Source organism: Culex quinquefasciatus, chromosome 2 (assembly GCF_015732765.1).
Source record: "Culex quinquefasciatus strain JHB chromosome 2, VPISU_Cqui_1.0_pri_paternal, whole genome shotgun sequence".
Classification (NCBI taxonomy): Eukaryota; Metazoa; Arthropoda; class Insecta; order Diptera; family Culicidae; genus Culex; species Culex quinquefasciatus.
Window position 1 is genome coordinate 177,701,176 of NC_051862.1, and position 25,777 is coordinate 177,726,952.

Here is a 25,777-nt window from a genome sequence, read left to right on the forward strand (position 1 = left end):
TAATTTTTGTAATTTTTGTAATTTTTGTAATTTTTGTAATTTTTGTAATTTTTGTAATTTTTGTAATTTTTGTAATTTTTGTAATTTTTGTAATTTTTGTAATTTTTGTAATTTTTGTAATTTTTGTAATTTTTGTAATTTTTGTAATTTTTGTAATTTTTGTAATTTTTATTTTTCGTAATTTTTGTAATTTTTAGATTTTTTAGAAATTTATGAATTTTATGAATTTTATGAATTTTATGAATTTTATGAATTTTATGAATTTTATAAATTTTATGAATTTTATGAATTTTATGAATTTTATTAATTTTATGAATTTTATTAATTTTATGAATTTTATAAATTTTATGAATTTTATAAATTTTATGAATTTTATTGGATTTTTGGATTTTTTGATTTTTTTTTTTTGTTTCTGTACGATCTTATAGCCCGTATTTAAACCATGGATTCTAATTGTTAAAAAAAATGCTATTACAAACTTTGATCGTAATTTCGTAAATTTTTAAACTTAATAAAATATTTTTTATTTTAAAATTTTTGAAACTTTTAAAATCTCTGAAAAATTTTAATTCTTTAAAAAAAAATCTTAGAATTTTTCAATTGTTGATGACATTTTTACATTTTTTTTAAATCTTCTAAAATTATGTTTTTTTTAATAATTCGGAGTTTTCAATATTGTTTTTATATCGTATACAGAATTATCGATATTTTCGTAATTTCAAGAATTTCATCATCTTCCATCTCCACCGCGGATTTGGAAGACGGAAAGTGTTGATGCTCCACTTTTGTTTTAATGAGGTAAAGGAAAATCTCAACGGTATCCCCAAGTAAGTTTCGCTTAAAGTTAGACGGTTTTTAGGAATGTTTAATATATTTTCATATTCAGAAACTTGTTGTCTCACCCACTGAGAAAAAGCTTTAAAATCATTCGGAAAATGAACTTCTTAAGGGGTTACATACATGTAAAAAATCACAAAATTTCATATTTCAGAAAATTTATTAAATCACCTTAAAAGATGATTTTCAATCACTCCTGAAAGTTTCATGAAGATATTTTATGAGTTGAGTAAGTTACAGACGATTTAAGCTGAAAATTTTGCCATGCGCAAAGCGAACTGTCAAACTTCGCGAGCGTTTTTCTCTGAACACAGAGTTGATTTACGGGTGCCACGATATCTCGAGATGGGATGGAGCAAATTGGCTGAAATTTGGGGTGAAGACTCGCAAGACACATCCCGTGTGCATGACGAAGCCCAATTTTGAAATTGGGTACTAAAGCCCTATGTAAATTTTTATGTACAACGGTAAAAAACACAATCAAAAACCATTTCTGATCACTTTTTTTCATTTTAATGCTGAAAAAAATAAAGACAAGACAACATTTTTTCGATGGATGAACTATGGTCCCCTTGGAACGAGCTGTCAAGTAGGAACTTTTCTGTCAAGAAGGACCGCGAGGTTAATTTTTCAAAATTGATTTAAAAATCCATTTTGAACTCTTTGTGGTCGTACAAAGGATCATTGTACTCAGAAAAATAAGCTTTATCGCTGTAAACAATAATATCAGCAATCTAAGCTTTATTTTAGGACCCAATTTTGCATTTTTAAAAAATACAAAAACTGAAAACTTTTGATTTTTAATATGAAAAACATAAAAATATTTTTATCTTTTTTAAAAATAAACTTTTTGAAAATTGGCCTTCGTCATGCACACAGGACCGGTTTAACGAGTCTTCACCAAAATCTTGAGCCGATTTGGTCAATGCAGTGTTGAGATATCGTGGCACCCGTTTTTTGAAAATGCTAACTTCATATAGCTGTATCTCGGCAATGATACAACCAAATGTCATCAAATTTATTTTGTTAATAGTTGAAAATGTATATTTTAATGTCCTGAAAACAGATTTAAACAAAAGTTTAAGTTTGTGCTCAAACCATTTTGAGTATTTTGTAATTTTGCTCGCTGAATCTAAATCTGTTTTCAAAATTAAGCCAAAGTGTCAAAATATCGACTATTTTTTTATATTTTATTTACATGGAAACCAAAAATATGTCCCATAACCAATTAAACAGAAATCTCTAATCCTTGACCGAAATTACTCAAAATAGGCATATAAACCTAATTTTGCCTAATGATGGATAACTGGTTTCCACAATGGTAAATAAATAATAAACCCTTAATTGACTTTAGATCAGCAAACCATATCAAACTCAATCTTCTAAATCGTTAAAATATTGTTTGGATTATTGCCACTAAGACTTTATCTCACCAATAAATCTAGCAAACTTGCTGACGAAAAACAAACAAAACCCCGTGTGATAATGTGGAAAATGAGGGTGCAAGAAACCCATCCTCTACCACAGGGGTGCTCAAAGTTTTTGGATGCCGGGCCAAATTTGAAGCTCAAATGAGCTTGCGGGCCAAATGTATAAAAAAAGTTATTTAAAAAAATAAATAACTTCAATTTAATTTAAAAGGCAAAAAACTACATCTATTAATTGATGTTTTGAGAATTTGCTGTTACTTTTTGAACATTTCCAGACTTTTTTTTTGATTAGGTCTTATAAACATATGAAATATAGGACCTTTTCAAAAAAACTCTAGATTTTCCTTATTTAAAAAATAAAAGACAGTTTTCCATCAGTTTTATTGCTTTTTTTGTATTTTTTCAAATACCTAAACAACTTTGCAATGAAAAAAAAAAATAGAAAATGTATTATTTTCAAAAAGTGTAAGATTGGACGAAAATAAAAATTTAAGCGAATTTTCTTTCGCTCTAGATTTCTAGATATTTTTTAGTAAACCCGAACATGCTCAAATTGAAAATAAACGCAGAGGTATGAATTTTAAATTGATTTCAGCTGATAGCACATTATTTTCAATTGAAATTTGTATGTTTGCCTGAAAAAATATGTTTGTCTCTGATTTTTCGAGCCGGGGAAGAGTTGGATTGAAAAAGGCTTTGAAAAATATTTGCAACAGTCTTATTCCTCTGATTTTAACATTTAGTCTGCCTGAATGAGATGGTAGCCAACCAGATTCGTTATCCAACTGTCAGTAGTTCAAACCCCGAGATGGAAGATTTCTTAGTGCTAAATAAGTTAATGGCTCAGTCCATAAACCATGATTACATTTTTTTTACTTCAGTCAAATTTAAACATTTCATATACATTTCCAAAAATGTTTATTGAATATTTTGATATTTACTAATTTTATTCATATTGTAACGTGTGAAATTGTTTTAAATTAGAAAGATTCATGAAAATTAATATAAAATTAAAAAAAAACATAAGTTAAAAATAACCCTTGATTTTGAGAAGTATACAATCACGGTTTATTTTCAATTAACGGGCCATTTTACATGATCATTCAAAATTGGTCCGCGGGCCACAAAAAATCACTTCGCGGGCCACGTTTGGCCCGCGGGCCATACTTTGGTCACCCCTGCTCTACCACCACCCACCACCCCCGCACTCACCTTCCGGCAGTTCAGGAACGTCTGCACGTGCACACTCCAGAAGCAGCACAAACAGACAAAAACCTGCACGAAGCCGATTCCGGCCAACGTCAGCAGGCCCGCCTCCCAGTACTCCTCGATACCGTACACGGCCACCCACAGGTAAGCCCACACGCCGTACAGTCCCATGAAGGGCAAGACGCTCCCGGACAGCAGGACATGGCTCGGCGTGTGCAACGTCACGTACTGAACGAGATCGTCCACTCGGTCCCCGGTTCGGCCACTGCTGCCAACGGCCATCTTTCCGCGGCACCTTTCACCTGATCTCTCTCTCTCACACCCAGACCAGCCGGAACGATTCCGGATTGCTTGCTTTATTCTTTTACTCTACTTTCACTCCTGCTCCTCCACGGGAGGAATCTTTCCACACCTGAACCCCGACGACGGTCCCTTACACCTACAGCTGGCACATTTTGGCCGCAGACTTTCCGGGACGAATTTTCCGCGAACTCGGAGAAAGGGGGTTGTGAAAATTTTTCCAGCCAGCAGGCGAAACCCGTGCAGTGAAAAGTCTTGACCAACTTCACTTGACAGTTTTCGTTTTTTTTTTTTTAAGAGAAAAAGAAGAAGAAGCAAGCGTTGACGTGTGAGTTTTCGAGGACTGTTTTGTACTAAAATGTGCACGGAAAAAATATGAATTAAATATGGATTAAAGATTTTGTTTTGGATTTTGTTCTAAAATCAAGCTCAAATTCTCGAGTTTTTTTTGAAAAGGTCCTATAAACAAAATTTTCACTTTTTGCTTTTTGGGTGTTTTTGAATACCCCTGACTCAAGGCGGTTCTAAAAACACCCAAAAAGCAAAAATTGAAAATTTTGTTTATAGGACCTTTTCAAAAAAAAGTCGAGAATTTATCAATATCAATTTTCAATATGCTTAATTTTAGGACCCAATTTTCACTGGGATTGCATCAGGACACTGTCCCATGTTTGTTTTAGAAAAACATTCAAATCTTGATTCAGAATGTTTCAATCAAAAAATGGTTTTCTTTGTGTTGTTTGTAGAAGCATTTTACGTATCGTGATTATTTTTTTTATTGCAATATACTATTTCTGGGCCCTGTATTCAGAACCATCATTGACAGTCATTGTTCCAAAAGTGAAGGAGACCTTCTTTGACCTTAATGCCAAAAAAAACCAACAAGACAACATTTCGTCGCCGTCGTGCTAACTTGTCGTACGTGCATTTTGGGCCAAATTGAGTTAACACTGAAATAAAAATCTTGATTGTCGCTATGAGTTTCGCATATAGATTTTTGCAAAATGCTTCTGCACATGAACGGCGTTTGCCCCGCATATAAACTGTATAAGCACAGCAAATGCATGGATACGAATTTGAACTATGTTAACGCATATAAAATATATGTGCACGGCACATGAACGGTATATGCAATGCTCAAAGATTTGAATTTGCATTCACTTAAAACATATATCAGTAAAGTTAATGATTTTTATGATATTTTTCATTTGATTTTTAATAGCAATGCATTTACTTTTTATTAAGTATTCCTTATGATATTTTTCTATATTAATTTTCGTTCAATATTAATTATTTACAAAATTTATAAAGATGCTTCTAACAAAGGTTGTTTTTTATTTAAAGGCACGTATTTTTTCTTTAATTTACATTCAAAATAATATACTTTTAACTAGCAATCACGGCCGAAGGCGGGAACTTCTTTTGGCAGAGCGTTGGCAGCATCGTTGCGTCGTCGCTGACTCGCTTTGCTGTCAGGGCACACTCATTGAGTTGGGCCGCCGAATCGCTTATCCACCAGGTCATATGAAAGAAGTTTCAATCTTGTCGTGCTATCTTGACACAGCCTGAAAATTGATGTAAGTGCGATAATTGGCCAAAGGGATTTCAGGTCAGAACGCATTTGACGCACGTACAAGTTAGACTATACCGTAAACATTTGTAGTTATAACTCGGGACTCCGGCAACCAAATTCAACCAAACTTTGGGACCATGCACAGAATGGTCAACCAAACCAAACGTGGTTTTTATTGTTTACATTGCATGATCTCGTTTTTGTTTATTCAAGGTCAAACATTAAAACGCGTTTTTCTCGGAACGTCGAAATGGCGGGTGCGGCATAATAGCACGACAACGTCGATTTTACGATGGATCAAATCTGGAGCAACATTTGAAAGGAGCGGTAAATACGACATTGCTCTTATGACCTTTTGTCCCATTTAAACTCGTGTATTGAAAGGCCGTAAGAGCAATGTAATACCACCCCTTTCAAATGTTGCTCCAGAAATTCAAAAGTTGTTCCCTTTGGAACGAGCTGTCAAGTAGGATGTTAATTTTTCAAAATTGAGTTGAAAATCCATTTTAAATCCTTTGCAGTCGTTTATATAAAGGGTCATTAAACTCAAAAGCTTTTAAATTACACTGGAACCCCGATGGTTTAACACCAACTGTTGTCAAAAGAACGGGGTCACTTTTTAGTTTGACACCCTGTTTACACAGAGCTCACACTTACTACCAAACGTTTTGTTTGGTAGTGTGTGTGAGTCCCGTGTTAAAAGTGACAGTTCGTCACTTTGACTTTGTCAAACCAACGGGGTACAACTAGGGGTACAAATTCAAAAAGTGTAAAACGAAAAAGTGACCAACCTCCGGGGGTTGAGTGTATCATTGTGAACAATAATATCACCAATTAATGTGCACATGATATTATTGTTCACAACGATAAAGCTTCTTTTTCTGGGTACAATGACCCTTTGAACGACCGCAAAGGATTTAAAATGGATTTTTAATTCAATTTTTAAAAATTAACTTCACGGCCCTTATTGACAGAAAATGTCCTACTTGACAACTCGTTCCAAGGGGACCATAGTTGATCCATCGGAAAAATATTGTCTTGTATTTTTTTTTTTTTTTTTTTTCATTAAAAGCGGTATACGCACTTCGGAAGGAACCGGTCAAGAAAAAAATCAAATGGGCAGCAGCGGCAGCGCAAGCAAGTCAGAGAGGGTGAAGAAAAGCCCCAAGAAATCGCTCCCTCTCCTTTGTTCTCCTGTTCGTAAAGCTGTTTCTTGACCCCTTTCCTTCCGATCAGCATACTAGCCTAAAATGAAAAAAAGTGATCAGAAATGGTTTTTAATCGTGTTTCTTACCGTTGTACATACCAGTGCTGTTAAATGTTTAAATTAACGACGTTTAACTTAACGGAATCGTTAGGTTAACTAAACGTGAACGCGAACGGAGCCTACGTTGATCTTAACGAGAACGTGAACGGAGCACGTTAATTAACGTCGTTAATTAACGCCGTTAATTAACGCGTTAATCCTTCTGAGGCCCCGACTTTGAGGGCCTGTATATCCCAAATGACAACATTTAGCGGGTTACTTCCAATTGGACTTGACTCTATAAGCTCCCGGAAGAGGTATTTGGCCATCGTGGCCACCGGTTCCGGCAACCCGGAACTTCCGGAAAACATATTTTTTACTGGTTTTATCAAGAAACAAGTATTTGAGTAAATTTTTCAAACGGATTTTTTTTTGTTAATCTTAACATTGCCTGTTTTGAGTCGATTCAGGCCAACTGTGGCCACTCCAGAATCGGTTCCAACGTACCTTGTACCCAGTTCCGAAGACTGCCTTTTTGAAACCCCCTACATGTAACATGTTGAACTCTGTGAAATTTCAAGCTTTCATCTGTCATGGTCATGCCTATGTTTGCTGGCCCAACCGGAACACTCCGGAACCGGCTATCGTTGGCCAACATCCAAGGTTACGCCGTTTTGAAAAGTGGCTACGGAATCATGCCGACGCCTCATGACCCGACCTTGTATTGAACTTGACCTTGAATATGGAGAAAAATTATGCCTACGACCGACATACAAAATTCCATGATTTTTTGTAATGCACTGCCTATTGTTTTCGGTGGTCCAGTTAAAAAACAGTTGGCGTGGGTGCTTTCAGTTAGCATAGAGCAAGCAGACGCAGTCGCAAAGCACTGAATCCAAGTAGGCCAGCTATCCTGCTGCTTGTCACAGTTCTGCCGTCTCTACGTCCACCGTAACCATGGAAACCACGCTGGTTACCATGAAAACACAAACACCCACCCACCCCACAATAGGCTTCGTGGGTTGGGCTGCATGGTGGTTTCTATGGTTACGGTGGAAGTAGAGACGGCAGAACTGTGACAAGCTGTCAGTCAGATCTTAACTTCAGGGAGTCCTTGCATGACCCAGGACATCCAAACACATTAACAAAGAAGTCTACCATACTCACTGAAGCTAAAATGTGTTATAACAAAATTAAACGAATTACAATTGATACATTTTGAAAATTATCCTCAACTTAAGTCATGGACATTCTTTTTTAAAACGATTCTCGATTTAAACAGCCCCATTTTGTTGTGTTAATCAAGTATATGGTGTACATTGGAACCGATTCTGGAGTGGCCACAGTTGGCCTGAATCGACACAAAACAGGCAATGTTAAGATTAACAAAAAAAATCCGTTTGAAAAATTTACTCAAATACTTGTTATTTGATAAAACCAGTAAAAATATGTTTTCCGGAAGTTCCGGGTTGCCGGAACCGGTGGCCACGATGGCCAAATACCTCTTCCGGGAGCTTATAGATTCAAGTCTAATTGGAAGTAACCCGCTAAATGTTGTCATTTGGGATATACAGGCCCTCATAGTCGGGGTCTCAGAAGGATTAACGCGTTAATTAACGACGTTAATTAACGTGCTCCGTTCACGTTCTCGTTAAGATCAACGTAGGCTCCGTTCGCGTTCACGTTAATTTTAACGATTAACGGACGCGTTAACGTTAATTAACGTTTAACAGCACTGGTACATACAAATTTACATAGAGCTTTAGTACCCAATTTTAGGACCCAACTCACCAAGTCACTGCAATCGTGTATCTACCTAAAGATGAACTTTTCCCTCAGTTCATGCCGTTCATTCGTCATCACGCACACTGGCGCACTGAATTCATTTACAGCTGACAGAGGAAGACAAAAACAACAACTTTCACTCCCGTTTCGAAAGGTAAACAAACCAAACTAGAGAACAGACAGACAGACAGAAGTCTTATCCGCCCCGTCGCAATCAGAACGTAAAACAAAAGAAGCTCGCGCGTTATCATTGTTCTTATCAGTTTTCTAGTGTGCGTGTGTGTTCTAGTGTGCGTGTGTGTTCTTGTCGTTCTCCGTCGGATGAGTCAGTTTCATCTCGTTTGTTCACCGCTGTGAACGGGAAATATTTTGCCTGTTTTTTCCGCGAAAACTTGTTGATCCGTGGCCGAGAGAATCGGTTTCAAATTTCCCGTCTAGAGCTTCGGATTTTCCGTAAACGAGCACGCACGCAATGGACCGTTTCAACGAGTACTGGGAGCAACTTTCCAATAAGAGTGACCCCATCGGAAAGGTAATGATTGATTTTATTCTGCAATAATTGCCGTTTTATTTTTAGAATTCATTATCAGGACAAATTTTAACAACAAACTTTAAAGAATTAGGCTAGAAATTATTTATTAGAATTTAAAATTATTTAAAAAAAAAATTATTATTTATTAGAATTATTTATTTATAGCAAATTTAAACAATTTATTAAAAATTCGTACTGCAATTTCTGTAACACTAGCATCGTATAAGCAGAGTGGCGCAGTGGAAGCGTGCTGGGCCCATAACCCAGAGGTCCGTAGATCGAAACTACGCTCTGCTATCTACAAATATTTTTTTACTTGTTGGATGTGACCTATTTGATGTTTTATGATTCAAATAACTACTTGAATGTTTTATTTTTTTCAACACAATGAATTTGTTTTTTTTTTATTCTCATAAACTTATTTATATCAGGTTCTAAACACATGTATTTCGCACGCCTTCGTGGCGCAATCGGTTAGCGCGTTCGGCTGTTAACCGAAAGGTTGGTGGTTCGAGTCCACCCGGGGGCGGTAATTTTTTTGTCACATTGAAAAGTGAGATAGGCTTTTAAGTAATGCTTATATAGAAAATATGCTACTTAAAATTCTTATGTTCTGTGAACAAAAAAGCTCATAATCGTTTTTTGTGCTTTAAAATTTATTTGAAAAACAAAATTTATTGCGAGCCACAGAATGCACTTAAATTTGCTAAAATTCATTCAGCCCGGCTAGCTCAGTCGGTAGAGCATGAGACTCTTAATCTCAGGGTCGTGGGTTCGAGCCCCACGTTGGGCGTGATAGTTTTTGCCTACATTACCGATCCGCAATCTACGATGGCTTTTGTATGATCAACTTCTCTATCACAAGGGGATGTAGCTCAGATGGTAGAGCGCTCGCTTAGCATGTGAGAGGTACGGGGATCGATGCCCCGCATCTCCAGTTTTTTTTTTTATAATTTTCAAATATTTAAAATCCAGTCATCTCTTTCAGGAACTGATCAGCTACTACAAAACCCTGCACGAGACGGAGGATGGCTCGCACCTGTCCGAGCACGTGTGCAACTTCCTGCTGCAGAATCTGCTCCGCAATCCGTACCCCACGTGCCAGCTGTTGCGTCTGCTGGCCACGTCGCGCATTCCGAGCAAAAACAGCGCCATCCGGGAGGTGTGCGACGCCGGAATGGTCGACTTTCTGGAGAGCTTTAGCGCCGAGAAGGGGGACAAGTTTTACAACCTGATTGCGAACAACCTGCTGTCGAGCGGGGCGATCGATCAGGTCGTTCCGGCGGTGCTGGAGATGCTGGGGGAGGGCAAGGTTGATCGGGAGCGGTTGCTGTTGGCGCTAGTGGCGCGGCGGTCGCAGAAGCTGTTGAAGCAGTTTTTGAGGGAGATGGAAGTGCCAAGGGAGGTGCAGTTTCTGATGGAGGTTATTGACGGGAAGCGGCACTTTGTGGAGAGGATTTTGACTGAAGGAGGGCAGATACCGTTTCAGGATGAGTTTGTACGGGATTACATCCGGTTGTTCCAGGTGATTTCTGAGGTGAATGCTGGGAAAGCGGTTGAGGATGTTCCTGCGGAGTTGGTTCTTCCCGAAGGGAGTGCACTTAAGATGTACCACCTTGAATTAAAGCGAACTCAGTTACTTCAGAAGTTGTTCAGTGGAAGCCTAGAAGACACTTTGCGGATGCAGGACTACGCAAAGGAATCATCCGTTTTGGCATTATACTTGAAGCAGAGGAAGTTGATTGAACCAGCCGGCTACGAGCAGTTGTTGGAAGTGATCGCGGAAAATGATCGTCTTAATCGGGAAATCCTGGCGGGAGTTGAAGTCGATCAACCGGAGGACTACAAACTGTTGCAGATGTTAATTCTTTGGAAGCACGTAATGGAGATGATTCAGCTCCCGCCGCAGTTGCACACCTTTGAGGCCATCTTAGAAATCAAGACAAACGCCATCCGGAACACGCTGAAATCCGTTGACGATGTGCAAATCTTCGTGGAACTGCTGGAGAGTCTCCTGACGTTGCTGTTTGTCCGTTACGAGCATTTATCGCAGAAGTCAACCACTTCCGGTGGGTTCATGTGCTCCCCAGCGGTTCTAGAAGCGAGCCTCAACTGTCTAGAGATCGTTGTGACCCAGCGAAAGCACGCTACCAACTACGTCGACGCGAGCGATCACCTGAAGCAACGACTGGCCGACTCTCTAGCCATTATCAACGACTCCCTGTGGAGACTGTCCCTGTTCAAGGAAATGTCCTCCACAAAAGACTCCCAACTGCAGCTAACCGATGCCGAGTCGGCCAACATCATCCTCAAGCTGCCCGATCTCGTCCAGGACGATGAAGATCGCGTGTTTCAAAGCGTCGATCTTGACGTCCCAAAGCGTAGACACTCAAAGCGCCACCAACGGTACTCCCAACCCTCGTCCAGCGGCTCCACCAGCCACAAACTCCTGACCACGCAGCACTCACTTCCACTCCCAAACAAACTGCCCGCCGCAACATCCTCGTTGAGTTCACTGTCCGTCTCCAAACCCAAAGCGCTCTTTTCCAAAATCCTCGGAAGTCCCGAACGACTAACCACCCTCTGTCTCGTAAACAAGAACCTCGAAGCGGCCCGCGCGATCGTCAAAACGCGCAACCTCACCGACACCGCGATCGGCCAAGACCTAACCTTCCTGGACAGCTTTGCCCAAGTGCAGGACAAACTTACCACTCTAATCGCCAACTACGATCGCATGCGGTCAGCACCAACCTCACGAGACGACCCGCTGCAGGAAATCCGCTCCCGAACAGCGATCGGCTTCGAGGCGTCCAAGATCGTCAGCACGGTGGAGAACTTTGCCCTCGGCCAGCGCATCGAGCAAAGCGACGACGATCGACAACTCCTGGAAAAGTACACCGGGCAGTACCCGTTTCTCCGGCTGTTTCAATCCGATTCACTGAAGAACATCCACGCGGTCGACCTGCTGCTCGGCCTACCGATGAGCTACGACCTCAACTTGGCGCTGTACAACCTGGTGGAGAAGAGTGTCGACGGCTCCGACTCCGGGTACGCCGGCTTCCTGAAGCGCTTGATCGACAACATGCACCAGTACAAGCTGTCGAGTGACGGACGCCGCGAAGTCACCTTCCACGAACTGCTGAGCCGGGAAGTGTGCTCGCTCGATCCGGCAAAGTTGGGCGCGGTGCTGGAGTCGCGATCGCAGATCGGCACGTTGCGTTCGCTTGAGGATGTCCCGCCCGGGGGGCGTTGGGTCGTGTTCCGCAAGGTTCAACGGTTCGTGGAGCAGGTCGAGAAACTGCTGAAGCTGCACGGCGAGTGGGACGAGTCGTTCAAGTCGGGCGACGCGATACGGCAGGATTTGGAGGCGATCGTAAGCCGGTTGGTGTTTGCGAAGGGCGTTGCGTTGGGTCAGCTGGAGCCGATGGTCGCGGGGACGAGCTCAAATTTGGCGCACATCATCGCGCGGAACTACGTTTGGGGGGTGGGGAAATCGCCGCGGTCTGACCTCGGCGCTCGTGCGGAGGTGTTGGAGTACGTCAACGGGAAGAACGACCTGCTGGGAGCGCTGCTGAAGCAGATCGTTAATGGAAGTGGCGATCACGCGCTGCTTAACAACCTGAACGAGTTGCCTGCTGTGATCGCGTGCAAAGATCTGTACGGTAACGTGACTGCGGCTGGTTTGGACTATGACCGGTACGGGTTGGAGTTGCTGGATGCGATCGAGGACGATCTGGAACGGTTGAATTACCTTGAACTGATCGAGGAGCGTGTGGGTCATGGTGATGGTGATCGAATTCAAGAATTAAGACATGAGATCGTAAGCAGACTGATCGAGTCAGATCGGGTGGACGTCCCGCTACAGCAGATCATCATGCGTACGAAGGACGTTCGTCAACAGGCGGAGTATTTGCTACGGGTCATCAATCGCTTCCCGAACGCTCATACGATCATTCAACTGATTCAGACAGTTCAGCTGTCGAAAGAGGTCTCCGAGCTTCCTCCACAAACCCAGCAGTCGCTGGCAGAGTGGCTCAGCAAACTCCAAGTCTACATCGAGGTCGGCCAAGTTCTGGAAAACGACGACTGGCGATCGGTGCAGAGTCTCTCCGAGAGCAACAAAGAACTGGTCCTGTACCAGCTGGTTCAGCAAAACCTGTACGATCTCTGCTCACGCTGGATCCGCATCCACCCACTGCAATTCAACGAAGAAGACAGCCGGCTGCTGGACGTTTTCACCCTAGCACTCACGAAGGCCTCCCGCGAAAGCGACGATTGCTCGGCACTGCTGGAAATCATCGAAGGACTTCCGGCGGAACGGGTTGTGCGTTTCTACGAAACGATACTGCTGGGGGTGAAAAGCGAGGCGATCATCCGGCACGCGATCGAATATCTGGAACGGAACGGTAACAACCGGAAGATCTACCAAAAGTATCGAATTTCGCTGGAGATATTCGCCCATTTGCCGGTTGGGAGTTCCGAGCGCCTTTGGCACTTGATCAGTCGGCCTCTGTTGATCGTTGAGCAGTTTCTGATGAACTCCAAGCTGGAACTGCTGACTGCGGTGATGAGTTCGATGCGACCGCTGCTGGTGGCCGGCACCGTTTGTCAGATTTGCTTCGAGCAGCGCGAGTACATCCGGGACTTGCGTCGTCGTATCAGCGGTTCCATCAACCTGGACTCGAGTCACGACGACCAGTTCATTACGAACGAGTGCGTCGACAGTCTGCTGCGGATCTACGCCGGCAAGGCGTTGGACTATCGTGTTTCGAACGATTCGGCGACCTCGGGGGAGTCCATGCACGACCAGAGTACGGATCTGTCCTCGCTGGATTCGCTCTGCGGGGCGTTTGTGATGCCGAAGGAAGCTCCGACGAAGGATGGGTGGGTTCGGGACGAGGACGCCTCGCACTGTATGTGCTGCCGGAGGAGTGTCTTCTCGATGCTGAATCGACGCCATCACTGTCGGCGGTGTGGCCGGGTCGTGTGTCACGGTTGCTCCAAGAAGAAGCTGGTCATTCCGGAACTGTACGAGGAGGTACCTGTGCGAGCTTGTGACGACTGTGTCAAACAGAGCCAGCAGGCGAAACTTCAGGTTCCGGCGCAGAACGCGGGGAAGGTAGCGACAGGTGGCGGGTTGAACGAATCTACGGATGAGTGGCAGCTGACGGGCAATGTCCGGAACGATAATATTCTGAGAGAGGAGTACAGCTACGAGTACGCGCCGTCTACGAGCCAGTGTCTGGCGATCTGTAACTTGCACAGCCAGAACGATGAGATCTCTTCCTTCCTACTGTATCACTGCGTCAACCTGGAGACTCTGCTACGACCAATACATCCGGGCTATCCAAATCCGGAAATCGACTACGCACTTGTTGCAAGGATGTTGCTCAACCTAACCTTGGTGGCCAAAGTCCGCGGTCTTGACTTTGCGGAAGCGGACAAGATCAAGGAGCACGCCGAGATCATCCTTTCGATGGTGAAGAACGACTGCGAAGCCCTGCTCCTGCAAGAATCCATGAGCAGTGCCAACCTGCGCAAGCTTCGTGACGCCCTGGTCCGCTCGGAAAAGTGGGCCCTTGCGCTGGAGCTCTCCACAAAGTGCGGCTTCGCCACCAGCGGAGTTATGGCCGCCTGGGGAAACACCTGCCTCCGAGCGGGATGCTACGAAACGGCACGGGAAAAGTTATCCCACTGCCTGCAGCGGATGTCCACCGACTCCGACAACAGCACGATTCTGAACTGCATCGAATCTCCGGAAACCAAACTGGCCAGCTATCGGACGGCGATCCCGCTCAAGCGACCTTCGCGAAGTCCTCCTCTTCTGCTGGAGATCATCAGCATCCTGGAGTCGACGGCCCAGGCCCAACCTCCGGAGGTAATCGCGCGAGCCAGCAAGATCAAAAGCTCCAACACTTCGCTCGCGAGCAGTGGACGCATCAAGAACAACGCCCCACTGCACGAACCGGCACTAAACGTGCTGAATACGCTGGCGAATCTCAAGCACATCGCGAAAGGGAACTTCACCGACTTCCTCCCGGAACGGCGAGCACTGAGAACTCGCGACCTTAAGCAGCCACTTCCGGCCAACTCGACGGACTACCTTCACGGCCTAGATTGCATCATGAGCACGTGGTTCTTCGAAGAGTCCATGTTCTACCTGCTCAGCTACGGCGCCCACCAAGACATCGTCGCCTTCCTCGTCAAACATCGCCAGCTGCTCCCAGCGATGAAGTACGTCCTCATGCAGCACGTGGACCCCGAAGTCTTCCTCCAAACCATCCTCCTACCCTACATCCGTCGCGGCAAGCTCGAAACCATCATCGAAGTGATGGGCAGCATGGACGAAACCCTACTCATCTGGAAGAACTACATCATCCACACCTGTCGCTACCTCGAGGCGAACCGCATGCTCAACTGCCTCTACAACCTGCAACTCCTGCTCGGTGACCCGATCCGTGCCAGCATGACCTGCGTCCGCTTCTACTCCATGGACGCCAAAACCTTCACCGATCTCGAGGCCAACACGTTCCACCTCAAGAACAGCGCCTCCCACCTGGAAGCCGAACTCGAGCTGTGCCACTGGGAGGAGGTCACCAGCAACGAAACCCCGCCACAGCACAGTCGCAGCGAAACGCACAAGAGTCTGCTGATGAAGATGGACCCGAAGGAGCTCAACAGTCACATCAACACGATCCTGCGGCAGCTCGAGGTGGCCAAGTATCTGGCCAACTGCGAGGCCAAAGGGCGCGACGTGATTGGGCTGCTGCTCCCGAAGGTAGACTATCTCATCTATGACCGTGGTGGTGGTGGTGGTGGGGAAGGACCGGGTTCCGTCGTCGGAGGTGGGGGAAGTAAAGTCTCCAGCGTTTGCTCACTTTTGCAGCTCTTCATCGAGACGGCACGCATTCCGACGCTGTTTGGGAACGGGCACGAGCGGCTGCAGCTGGCGGTGCTGGTGCTGATCTGCGGCAAGAACGTCGACGAGGGATTCGGGCTGTCGTACAGGTGGGTAACGGCGTTGGTAGCAACCTGGAATAACCGAAGGAATCTAAAAAAAAATTAAATGGGTAGCAAATTGTCTGGACTACATGAAACCGGATTGGTAACTGTACGTCCGCATAAATTGAGTTTTGGTAGCAAGCTGAAATAAACATCGAAATCTATGAAAATTGGTAGTCACCAACTGAAGATATTATTTGGATTGGTAACCAGGTTGCAAGCAATACTTCAAGTTTCTTTTTTTTGTGTTCTTTGAGAGTTTGTAGCAAACCAAATAGAAAACTTAAATGTTTAAACTTGGTAGCAAGAAAAAAAAATTTTGGCGAAATTTTTGGATTTTTGGAATATTGATAGCAAGCTGACATTTTCGTAGAATAATTTGTATATTGGTGATTATCATAAGATTCCGGAAAGTCTTGTTAATTTGGTAACTAGCCAAAAAGACCCCCAGAAAATTTTAAAAGTTGGTAGCCATCTATCGCAGGAAACTATAAATATCTGTAGCAACCAGAAATTATCAAAATAATATTAGGAATTTGTTACCAAAAATCTAGGAATCGTTACCAAAGAAAAATATACTTATTTTAAAAGGTGAATGCTTAGTGCTAACTGGCATGTCCACATTAAAATAAATTACCAGAAGAAACTTGTTGGTAGCGAACTGATACGTCTATTGTAAAGCAAGACGGAGGTTAATTTATTTTCAATTTTTGACCATTGACATTTTTTTAATGTTCTCAGAGGACTAAAACAGTATTGCTGAAAATTAATATTTCCATTGAAAACAACTTGTAAAGTTGATTTTAAACTATTTGAAATACAGTACTAGTTCGGTAACTGGGCGGAGAACGTAGCGCAGTGACCGAATGCTGCTCGTTAACTGGGCTGAACAAAAAATGCCGAGGGGACCACCGATGCATTTTATATTCTTAACAAAATATAAAAATAAAAGTTACATAAATTTGGGTCCAGAGCTAATTTTTCAAGTTTGCTTTAATTGTGACTTGAAATTACACGATACTAAAAAATAAATCCTTTATTTATTACACTTGTTTTTTGCTTCTATTCACCCCTCGGCCATTTTGCTTTGTTTTGTTTTTTGACGTTTGTCTGCTTTTAAGGGGTTACATACATGTAGAAAATCACAAAATTTAATATTACAGAAAATTTATTTAATCCACTTAAAAGATGATTTTCAATCACTCCTGAATGTTTCATGAAGATATTTCATGATTTAACTGAGTTAGAGACGATTTAAGCTCAGAATTTTGCCATGCGCAAAGCCAACTGTCTAACTTTCTGAGCGTTTTTCTCTGAACACCAAGTTGATTTACGGGTGCCACGATATCTCGAGATGGGGTAGACCAAATTGGCTGAAATTTTGGGTGAAGACTCCCAAGACATGTCCCGTGTGCATGACGAAGCCCGATTTTGAATTTTCAAAAAACACAAAAATCAAAAACTTGCGATTTTTTATATGAAATACAGAAAAATATTTTTATCTTTTTTTAAATATTTTTTTTCAAAATCGGCCTTCGTCATGCACACGGGGCCAGTTTAACGAGTCTTGACCAAAATTTTGAGCCGAATTGGTCGACGCAATGTTGAGATATCGTGGCACCCGTTTTTTGAAACTGCTAACTTCAAATAGCTATATCTCGGCAATGATACAACCAATGTCTTCAAATTTGTTTTGTTAATAGATGAAAATGTATATTTTTATGCCCTGAAAACAGGTTTTGAAAAAAAAATAATTGTGTGCTCAAACCGACCTCTGACATTTTTTCCCGATTTACATGTATGTAACCCCTTGCAGGCCAAGGATTGATACCTAAGAGCATGCAATGGCATTGACCTTGTTGCGTGCTCTTCGGTTGACGTCCACGTAAGGAACATCCTGGAAGAAGCGCAACTAACTACATCCGTAGTTCTGTTAGATCATCCGAATTATCTTGATCAGAACAGTATAGCTCTGGTTCCTTGCGAGTGTCCTATTTTCTTACCTCCACGTTGGCTTGGTTTTCATGATGACCTAGCTGGTGGCCTGTGGAAACGGATCGTAAACCTTTGACCACCGCGGGTCAGAGTCGAGACGGCTAAAAGAAAGGGGCGCGACAATGTGGGAAAGGGAAGTCTTTTGTGATTGTAGACGGTATTGTTTTGATTTGCAGTATGTTGAGTCAACTGCTGTGGATGTACCTGAACGTCGCAGAACGGGGTTTCTCTCCTTTCCATTTCCAGCTACCATCTATCTCCTGTTTTTATTTTGCTCTACTGATTCGTACTTCTTCACAAATTCTTCTGTTTACCATTTTGGTTTTGATTTATTAACTCTTGATTCTCGTAACTCTTGTACTCTTTTTTTTTTTTTTTAAATAATGCTGCTTTAACAAACTGTGTGTTTTCTTTAAAATATACCTTCCCCTAATGTACTAGTAATACCAAGTCTATTTATCATTTTCCTAATCTAAGCTTGTTTGTTATCTCTATTTATTGACTATTGCCTATTTCTAGATCTACTACATCAAGCTTATACTTTTTACTTTTTTACATACAATTATGATTCTCTTACTATTGATTCTTTATAAAGTATATTCTCCTTTACTGTCTATTGTTTTCAACCTTCACCCTTTTCTTCTAACAAGTGAGGTTCAAGCCCTTACTCAATTTATATAATGATTGAAGGATTAACACAAATATTACTATTGTACTTTTGGTAAACTTTTGAATAACATGCTTAGGTTTAAAACATTGTAACAAAACACCGCGACAGAAGAAATAGCAACAGATAAACACGACTTAACACTAGGAAAAACTTCAGGAGAAAACAATACACAGTAAATAACAATTAGTTTTTGAATTCAAACTAAAAATAAAACAGTTTTTGCTTTAATGAACGTTGATAGGCACACTATAAATGGTTAGGCGCTTATACTTACATCAAACCCTACGTAATGTACCACCCCCGGCCGAGTTAAAATGCGTAACCGGAAAAGAAGGTGTGCATGCCTGGCACGAACACTCAAAGCGTGTTCTAGCGTGCTGCTCGTACTGACTCAGAGCAAGGGTGAGATGTAGGTGTAAGGGCAGTGCGTGTTCGTCGGGAACCTAGTGCATAAGATCGGTCAAGGCCCGTTCTTACACTGAAAATTGCGAATTGCGAATTTACATGTATGTAACCCCTTAAGTTGGCTAAACAATGATGGTGCCATTCTATAGCAGAAAATGTGAACAACAAGCAAAACATTGAAAAAGTTACTGTAAAAACATGAAAAAAATAGATAGGCAAAGTGTAATGATAGAATAGGCCAAATACTACCAAAAACAAACGTAAACTAAACAAGATAACCGCAAATTAAAATACTAAAAATAAAACAAGAAAAACATAAAACAAGAGAAGTAATGTTTTTCTTAGAACAAAAGTTGCTCAAAATGACCTCCTAAACACGGGAAAAATAAAAAATTTCGAAAAAAAAAAATTGAGCAGTAGTGGGTTAAGGAAAACATATTCTCATAAATTCGATGAAAATATACAATTTTTCAGTAGTAGCATGACTGTACAATATATTGTACAAAACAATCTTAATTAAAAAAAGTACAGTGGACTCTCTCGTTGTCAATATTGAAGGGACCGTCGAGAGCGGGAGTTATCAAATTATAGAACGAAAAATCAAAGCAATCTATTTGAAGGGACTGAAAAATTTATTGACAGCTGGAGAAATATTGGTATCGAGAAAATCGACAGCCAGAGAGTCCACTGTATGAAGATTTTTTTATTCATTTCGAACAATAGTTTTTTAAGTACAAAATTCTATCAAAAATAAAAAAAATCGTAATCCTTAAAAAACATATTTCCTTTTTTAAAAATTCATAATTTTTAAAGAGCTTCAATATTCAATAATATATGCAAAAAATGGTTATACAATTTATTCTAAATTATTTAGGCCGATGCAAATATTTAAAAAAGTTTTTGTCCCTCGGCCCTGGCCGAGGTCAAGGAGGGGGCAAAAAAATAAAAAAATATAAAAAATAAAATAACAAGCCATAGTCTTCACATTTAAATGAAAAAAGTGTTTTAAAATGCATTTTACACTAGTTCAGTTGTTTTGCAATCATTAGTTTTTAAAAAATCTAAGATCTGACAAAAACAAAAATTGTATCGAAAAAAAAGATTTTGCATCGAAAATTTTCAAAAAATCTTAAGAATTTTTAATAAACCCAAACATGCTAAAAATGATTTTAAACGCAGGAGAATGTATTTTAATTTGATTTCAGCTGGTTGCACTTTAATTTTCATTGAAATTTTGAAGTTTACTGTAAAACATTTTTTTTTTGCCCCCTGATTTTTCGGGCCAATTTTGAAGGGGGGGGGGGGGGTGACAAAAACTTTTAAAAATATTTGTACCAGCCTTATAATTGAAAAAAAAAATAAAATCAAAATCAAAATTTATAATCGATTGTACAAGTATTTGCAATAATTTTTTTGTTAAAGTATAAATTAAATTTGGATTTAATGTAAAAAACAAAACATCAAAAATTTTACTTTCTTTGAAAAAATAAAGATAAATTAAAATTAAATATATGTACGAATTTAACGAAAACGAAGTTGACTTTATAGCTGTCGGCCACCATTGCTAGTACCAACCACTAGTGTCTTCCTTTTAACTACAAGGACTTCACCGCCCTGGGCTCCTAACTGTATGAAAGTATGGCACGGAGCGACGAATTTAAAGTTATAACAATATTTTATTGAAAATACTTAAAGTATTTTAAAATTTTATCGATTGTTAAAATACAGTCCAAAATCGTTTCACAAATCAGTTATTTCAGTATTGAAAGCAAGTAAAAATTGTTGGTGCCATAAAATTTAAAACATTATCATAAATGTAAAAAATATATATATAAAATAAATGAAAACTAAAGATCATAAAAAGTTTTTTTTATCTATTTTCGAAATTAAATAAAATTAAAATGATTAAATAAAATAAATTACATAATTTTTTTTTTTAAATATGATTTAACCTAAAGTCCAAATTTTGTTTCAAAATTATTTATTCTTCCCGTGTTCCGAAAGTCATTTTGAGCTACTTTACTTCTCTTGTTGTGATTTTTTTTTGTTTCATATTTATAGTATTTAAATTAGCATTTATCTTGTTTAGTTTATGTTTGTTCCTGATAATATTTGGCTTACTATACTACCTCCTATTATTATTCTTAGCATTTTTAGTTTTTTTATGTCTTTACAGTCACTTTTTGAATCTTTTGCTTGTTTTTCACGTTTTCTATACCATTACACAATACGTGCACTTTGAATTTTAGAAAAATATTTAAACAAAGCTTTGTCTAAACAAACATTCCCGTGTCTTAGATGAGGGTGACGATCGCCTTCTGATATTTTGGGTCAGGATTCATCAAATGATAGTTTTTTTCTATCACTCATTTACAACACTGAAAATAATATTAGTATTTTTTAAAACAAAATACAACTTTGACAATTGCAAGTATTTTAAGATATGATCTCATTTTTTGATTAGGATTATATTTTCTGAAGGTCCTATCTGCATAGGAAATCCATAGGACATAGCTGTTTTGAAAATTTACTCGAGATACCGGTATATTGGTAGCCGATTGTTTTTTTTTTTCAATCTGACACGAGCATCTATTTTTTAAAGTTTTGTGTTAGAACTTGCGTTGGCAGCAAATAAACAAGACTGGAAGAAACATTTAATAATGGCTGAAAACTGAATCTACCCCATAAAGCATAGAGTATTGATAGCAGGCAGAAACGATCGCAAGAAATTGGTAGCGTTGGTAGCAACAATTCAAGAGTGCAGGCTACTTTTAGTAATTATTGCAAGTTGCTACAGTCGTGTTAGTAGCAAGTTACCAAGACTGAAAGAATCTTTAATCGTTGGTAGCAAGTTAACAATTCCCCTCTCCCATCTTCCCGCCAGGATCATCCAGGACTTCAACCTGAGCAGCCTGCGCGTCTACACGCTGACGGCCAAGTTCTTCATCAACGAGTCCCGCATCGACGAGGTGGAAAAGCTACTGCAAGCGATCGCCGGCAACGGTGGCGGTGGCCTGAGCGGTGATGCGGCGGACACGGCCGGTTTTTGCGACGAACTGATCCGGAACTGCGTCGAGATGGCCATCGGGGCGCACGGCAGCAGTTCGCACATCAAGTCCGCGCTGGAGGCGCTCATCAAGCGCGTCGCGGACGTCGGCACGAAGATTCACTGCTACTGCGTGACGGGCCAGCTCAAATCGGCTTATTTGCTGGCGAACCGGACGGGGCGGTTGAGCGACGTGCGGAAGATTTTGCGCCAGGCGGAGGTGCTGAACCAGGGCCACGTGAAGCGACTCTGCCAGGCGAAGTTGGCCGGGGAGGGAGGGAGCGGGGGAAGCGGGTCGGCGGCGATGGGCCGGAAGTCGACGGGGTGATTATGAGTTTTTTTAGGGAAGTTATAATTATTCTATCGAAACATGAGCAACGCTTTGTCAATTCAATTATTTTTAATTTTTATTTTATGAAACTTTGAAGTAATTTCATTTCATTAATGTCTGATTTCGTCAAAATTTTTATTTTAATTTAGTAAAACTTTTTATGAGCAACATTATTGATAACAGAAATGAACAAAATTTAGCTTTTTCAATAAAATAATCAATGTTTAAAAATCTACATTCAAGTTTCAGAAAAAAAGTGTTAAAACATAAAAAAAGTTTTGTTTTGTTAATTAAAAAATATAGCTAAAGAATTGCTAAAATTTTTCTTTATATTTTTTCATTAAATAAACTTAATTAATTATATGTTAGACAAATTAAATTAGTAAAATATTTATCAAAAGAACCAAATAACTAAAGGGAAAAAAATGTATAAACCTGTGATTTCAGAAAAATAATAAGATTTCAAATAAGATGTGGGACAATATGATATTTCAGAAACATCCAAAAACCTTTTTGTTTTAGTTGAGAAATTTTATACAAAATGTAAATTCTTTGTACAGCTTAATAAAAAAATGCTTGTTATTGTAAACGATACTTAAGTTAAGTAACTAAAATCTAATCAATTTCACAGAAATCCAAAACTCTCTAATTTTTCCGGAAGCTTTGCAGAATCGGATAGATGTTCTCCAAGCTTTCCCTAATTTCCCACTCCGATTTGGCCCCGGTGAAGACGATCTTCCCGTTGACGAAGATCAGCAGCACGACCCGCGGCTTCACCATCCGGTAAATCAGCCCCGGAAACAGTTCCGGCTCGTACGAGCTAAACTGGCCGTGCACCTGATTCAAATTCTCCAACCGGATCGGAAACCGCAGATCCACCGTCGCCACCAGGTTCTGCACCTTAAACTCCAGGAACTTTACGTTATAGCCCACCTTCTGGATGATGCGGGCAAACTTTCGCGCGGCCAAATTCGCGTCGTGCTCGTTCTTGGCCCCGGTGCAGACGATCTTGCCCGAGCGGAACACGAGCGCCGTACAGCGCGGATCCCGGATGCGCATCACCACCCCATGGAACCTGCTCGGGTTGTACTCGGAGTTGCGCGTCCGAAAGTTGATCGACTGTAGATTCAACTCGCAACCCAGGCTAACGGTGGCCACACAATTTCTGAAACAAACTTAAATTGTTAACAAATCATACACAACTCGACCAACAATTTCTCTTACCTAACGAGAACGGAGTTGATGGCTTCCTGCGGCCCGGTCGGCATCGGTGCCTGCATGACCATGCTAGACTGTGGTGGAACCTGGTGGAACAAACAACCCAAATTACATATTTAAAAAACCAAAACAAATCCCTTTAAAAAAATCGACTCACATTTTGCATTTTAATCAGCGGAACGGATCCGCTGCCCGATGAGGTCTGACGTTGGAGCGGACCGGCTAGCAGGCTCTTCAGCGGAGAATCGGGCGCCGGCGGTTTGTCCATGGCTTAGTTCGAGGCTTCCAGGGCGATTTAAAATTAAAATCTCTTAATGCATCGCAGATCGCAGGTGCAGAACGACAACAAACGCGAGAATGTTTTGACTTTTGAGAAACGAACGAACCGGCAGAGGTAGAGAGAACTGTCAAAGTCGCTTGAAGTGTGTGCGTGTGTTCATCGTGTGGTGGTGTTCATCCGATGATGAATTTTTAGTACATGCACGGTTACTGAAAATCGTACTTTGTTGGGTTCAGAAATCGCACTTTTGACAGTTCGCTCCAAAAGTGTGATTTTGACTTGGATTTTGAAAATCAGAAATTTTTGTTTTTGCTCCAAAATTACGTTTTAAACCAGTTTTGAGGACGATGTATCTTTTTTATAGAGTTATCTACGTGCGCATGTATTGCGTGTACGTACACGAAAAAAAGTGAGGTTAAATTTTGTACCGGCCAGCAAAACAAATGGTGCGCTAGTGTGCGTGAGATCGGCCTTAGATAACTCTATTGGCCAGCTAGCACTATACCCCTGTTTGAAAAATGTCGCACGTCGTACGCGTTGTCGCACGGTTTTGATTTTACCGTTTCGATATCGATTGGTCCAAAGGACGACAAACGTACGACAATCACTCGACATGCCCGACATTGTTTTTTCCATCGATTTTCCTTCAATTCGACGTCGTCCCGCCCGTGTGGATCAATCGGACCGCGCACTGGACTCACAACCCAGAGGTCGCCGGTTCGAATCCCGCGGCGGGCGCTCAAAAATTCTTTGTGTAAATATGGGTATTCGGCGCCGTCGCTCCGTGCCATACTCTAGTACACTTAGGAGCCCAGGGCGGCGAAGTCCTTGTAGATAAAAAGGAAGACACTAGTGGTTGGTACTAGCAATGGTGGCCGACAGCTATAAAGTCAACTTCGTTTTTATCAGTTTGACAATTCTCTTCAGTTGATCTTGTTCGGACTTGATTGCAACCGAGTCGAACCAGTTGTTGTTGGTTTTAGGCTTTGGGAGGATTATGGACAGTTTAAAGGTAAGTTGTGTTCTAGGTTGAATTACTTTTTCTGCCGGAAAGTTCCGGCCAGAGCGACCGAATCAAATTGTCTTGTATTCCAGATTGCGGTCTTCGTGGCGGTACAGGAGGAAGAGAAGGAGGAGGAGGACGGGAAATATGGTTTACTCGGCGGGCCATTCCGGAAGACGGGACGGGAAGGAACCAGTTTGCGATCGAGGAAGCGGTTAGTGTTTGGTGTTTTACTTTCCGTGGGAGGTTGCTTCGCATATCTAATGGAACTGGTGAGTCATGTTTTAGAAACGATGGAGGAAGTGTGCTGGGAGTGCGATTGGACGATCGAAATTAAAAATAGGATGATCATCTCAAGTTATTAACTTTTCAATCCAATAATTCCAAACTGAAAAATGAAAAAATCTAAAATACTAAAGCTTAAAAAAAACTTCAACGCTGATTTGATTTGATAATTGTAAAATTAAATTATAAAGTTTTTCATTCTTAATTTCAAATTGTAGCATTCCAGAACTTAAGAATGCAAGAAATTGAAAATTCTAAATTTATTTAATTTCTTGATATTGTGCAAATTGTTAATATTCTTAAATTCTAGAATTTATTAATTTAAAATTCTCAGTCTTCAAACATTTAAAAAAAAATTAAATTCTTAAATGTGAAAATTTTGAAATTGACGAAAATTTAAATACTAAAATTTCCTTATTCTTAAATACTAAAATTCTTCAATTCATAAATACTAAAAATCTAACATTATAAAGTTCTTTAATTCCCAAAACGTAAGTCGCGCGAGTTGGAATTTTGAATTCAAAAATTCCAAAAATTATTAGTTCTAAAATTTCAAAATTGTAAATTCTAAAAATGCTAAAATTGAAATAATTTATATTTTTAAATAAAAAAATCGAATGTTTTAAATTC

At 40.7% G+C, this 25,777-nt stretch overlaps 3 protein-coding genes and 4 non-coding genes across 7 annotated transcripts in view; 5 read left to right on the plus strand and 2 right to left on the minus strand.

Annotated features, from left to right (window-relative positions):
- The window catches only part of LOC6033179 (manganese-transporting ATPase 13A1), a 28,050-nt gene extending 23,993 nt beyond the window's left edge, over nucleotides 1-4,057 (minus strand). Inside the window, exon 1 of the mRNA XM_038258509.1 lies at nucleotides 3,480-4,057. Coding sequence (XP_038114437.1) covers nucleotides 3,480-3,758 — 279 coding nt within the window. The 5' untranslated portion in view covers nucleotides 3,759-4,057. The remainder of the gene's footprint in view (nucleotides 1-3,479) is intronic.
- Nucleotides 4,058-8,666: 4,609 nt separating this feature from the next.
- LOC6033172 (zinc finger FYVE domain-containing protein 26 homolog) lies at nucleotides 8,667-22,544 on the plus strand. Its single transcript, XM_038258508.1, has 4 exons — nucleotides 8,667-8,912; nucleotides 9,901-15,690; nucleotides 15,799-15,920; nucleotides 21,869-22,544. The coding sequence occupies exons 1-4, from the start codon at nucleotides 8,853-8,855 to the stop codon at nucleotides 22,356-22,358; spliced, it is 6,462 nt and encodes a 2,153-aa protein (XP_038114436.1). The 5' UTR covers nucleotides 8,667-8,852; the 3' UTR covers nucleotides 22,359-22,544.
- Trnam-cau lies at nucleotides 9,138-9,209 on the plus strand. Its single transcript has one exon. It is a non-coding gene; the product is annotated as a tRNA-Met (tRNA).
- Trnan-guu lies at nucleotides 9,368-9,441 on the plus strand. The gene has a single exon. It is a non-coding gene; the product is annotated as a tRNA-Asn (tRNA).
- Trnak-cuu lies at nucleotides 9,633-9,705 on the plus strand. Its single transcript has one exon. It is a non-coding gene; the product is annotated as a tRNA-Lys (tRNA).
- On the plus strand, nucleotides 9,777-9,849 carry Trnaa-agc. Its single transcript has one exon. It is a non-coding gene; the product is annotated as a tRNA-Ala (tRNA).
- A 340-nt stretch (nucleotides 22,545-22,884) lies between the features above and the next one.
- LOC6033178 (TBP-related factor) lies at nucleotides 22,885-23,968 on the minus strand. Its single transcript, XM_001843608.2, has 3 exons — nucleotides 23,737-23,968; nucleotides 23,586-23,665; nucleotides 22,885-23,526 (listed from the first exon to the last, which is right to left on the minus strand). The coding sequence occupies exons 1-3, from the start codon at nucleotides 23,845-23,847 to the stop codon at nucleotides 23,007-23,009; spliced, it is 711 nt and encodes a 236-aa protein (XP_001843660.2). The 5' UTR covers nucleotides 23,848-23,968; the 3' UTR covers nucleotides 22,885-23,006.
- Nucleotides 23,969-25,777: the final 1,809 nt, after the last annotated feature.

Bases quoted from the DNA above. Each gene is read 5' to 3' on its own strand.
- LOC6033172 (XM_038258508.1), top strand. From the start codon at position 8,853: ATGGACCGTTTCAACGAGTACTGGGAGCAACTTTCCAATAAGAGTGAC. The intron at 15,691-15,798 runs GTAGACTATCTC...TCACTTTTGCAG, and splicing joins TTGGGCTGCTGCTCCCGAAG to CTCTTCATCGAGACGGCACG. The intron at 15,921-21,868 runs GTGGGTAACGGC...TCTTCCCGCCAG, and splicing joins GGATTCGGGCTGTCGTACAG to GATCATCCAGGACTTCAACC.
- LOC6033178 (XM_001843608.2), bottom strand. From the start codon at position 23,847: ATGGACAAACCGCCGGCGCCCGATTCTCCGCTGAAGAGCCTGCTAGCC. The intron at 23,666-23,736 runs GTGAGTCGATTT...TTGTTCCACCAG, and splicing joins CGCTGATTAAAATGCAAAAT to GTTCCACCACAGTCTAGCAT. The intron at 23,527-23,585 runs GTAAGAGAAATT...AGTTTGTTTCAG, and splicing joins ATCAACTCCGTTCTCGTTAG to AAATTGTGTGGCCACCGTTA.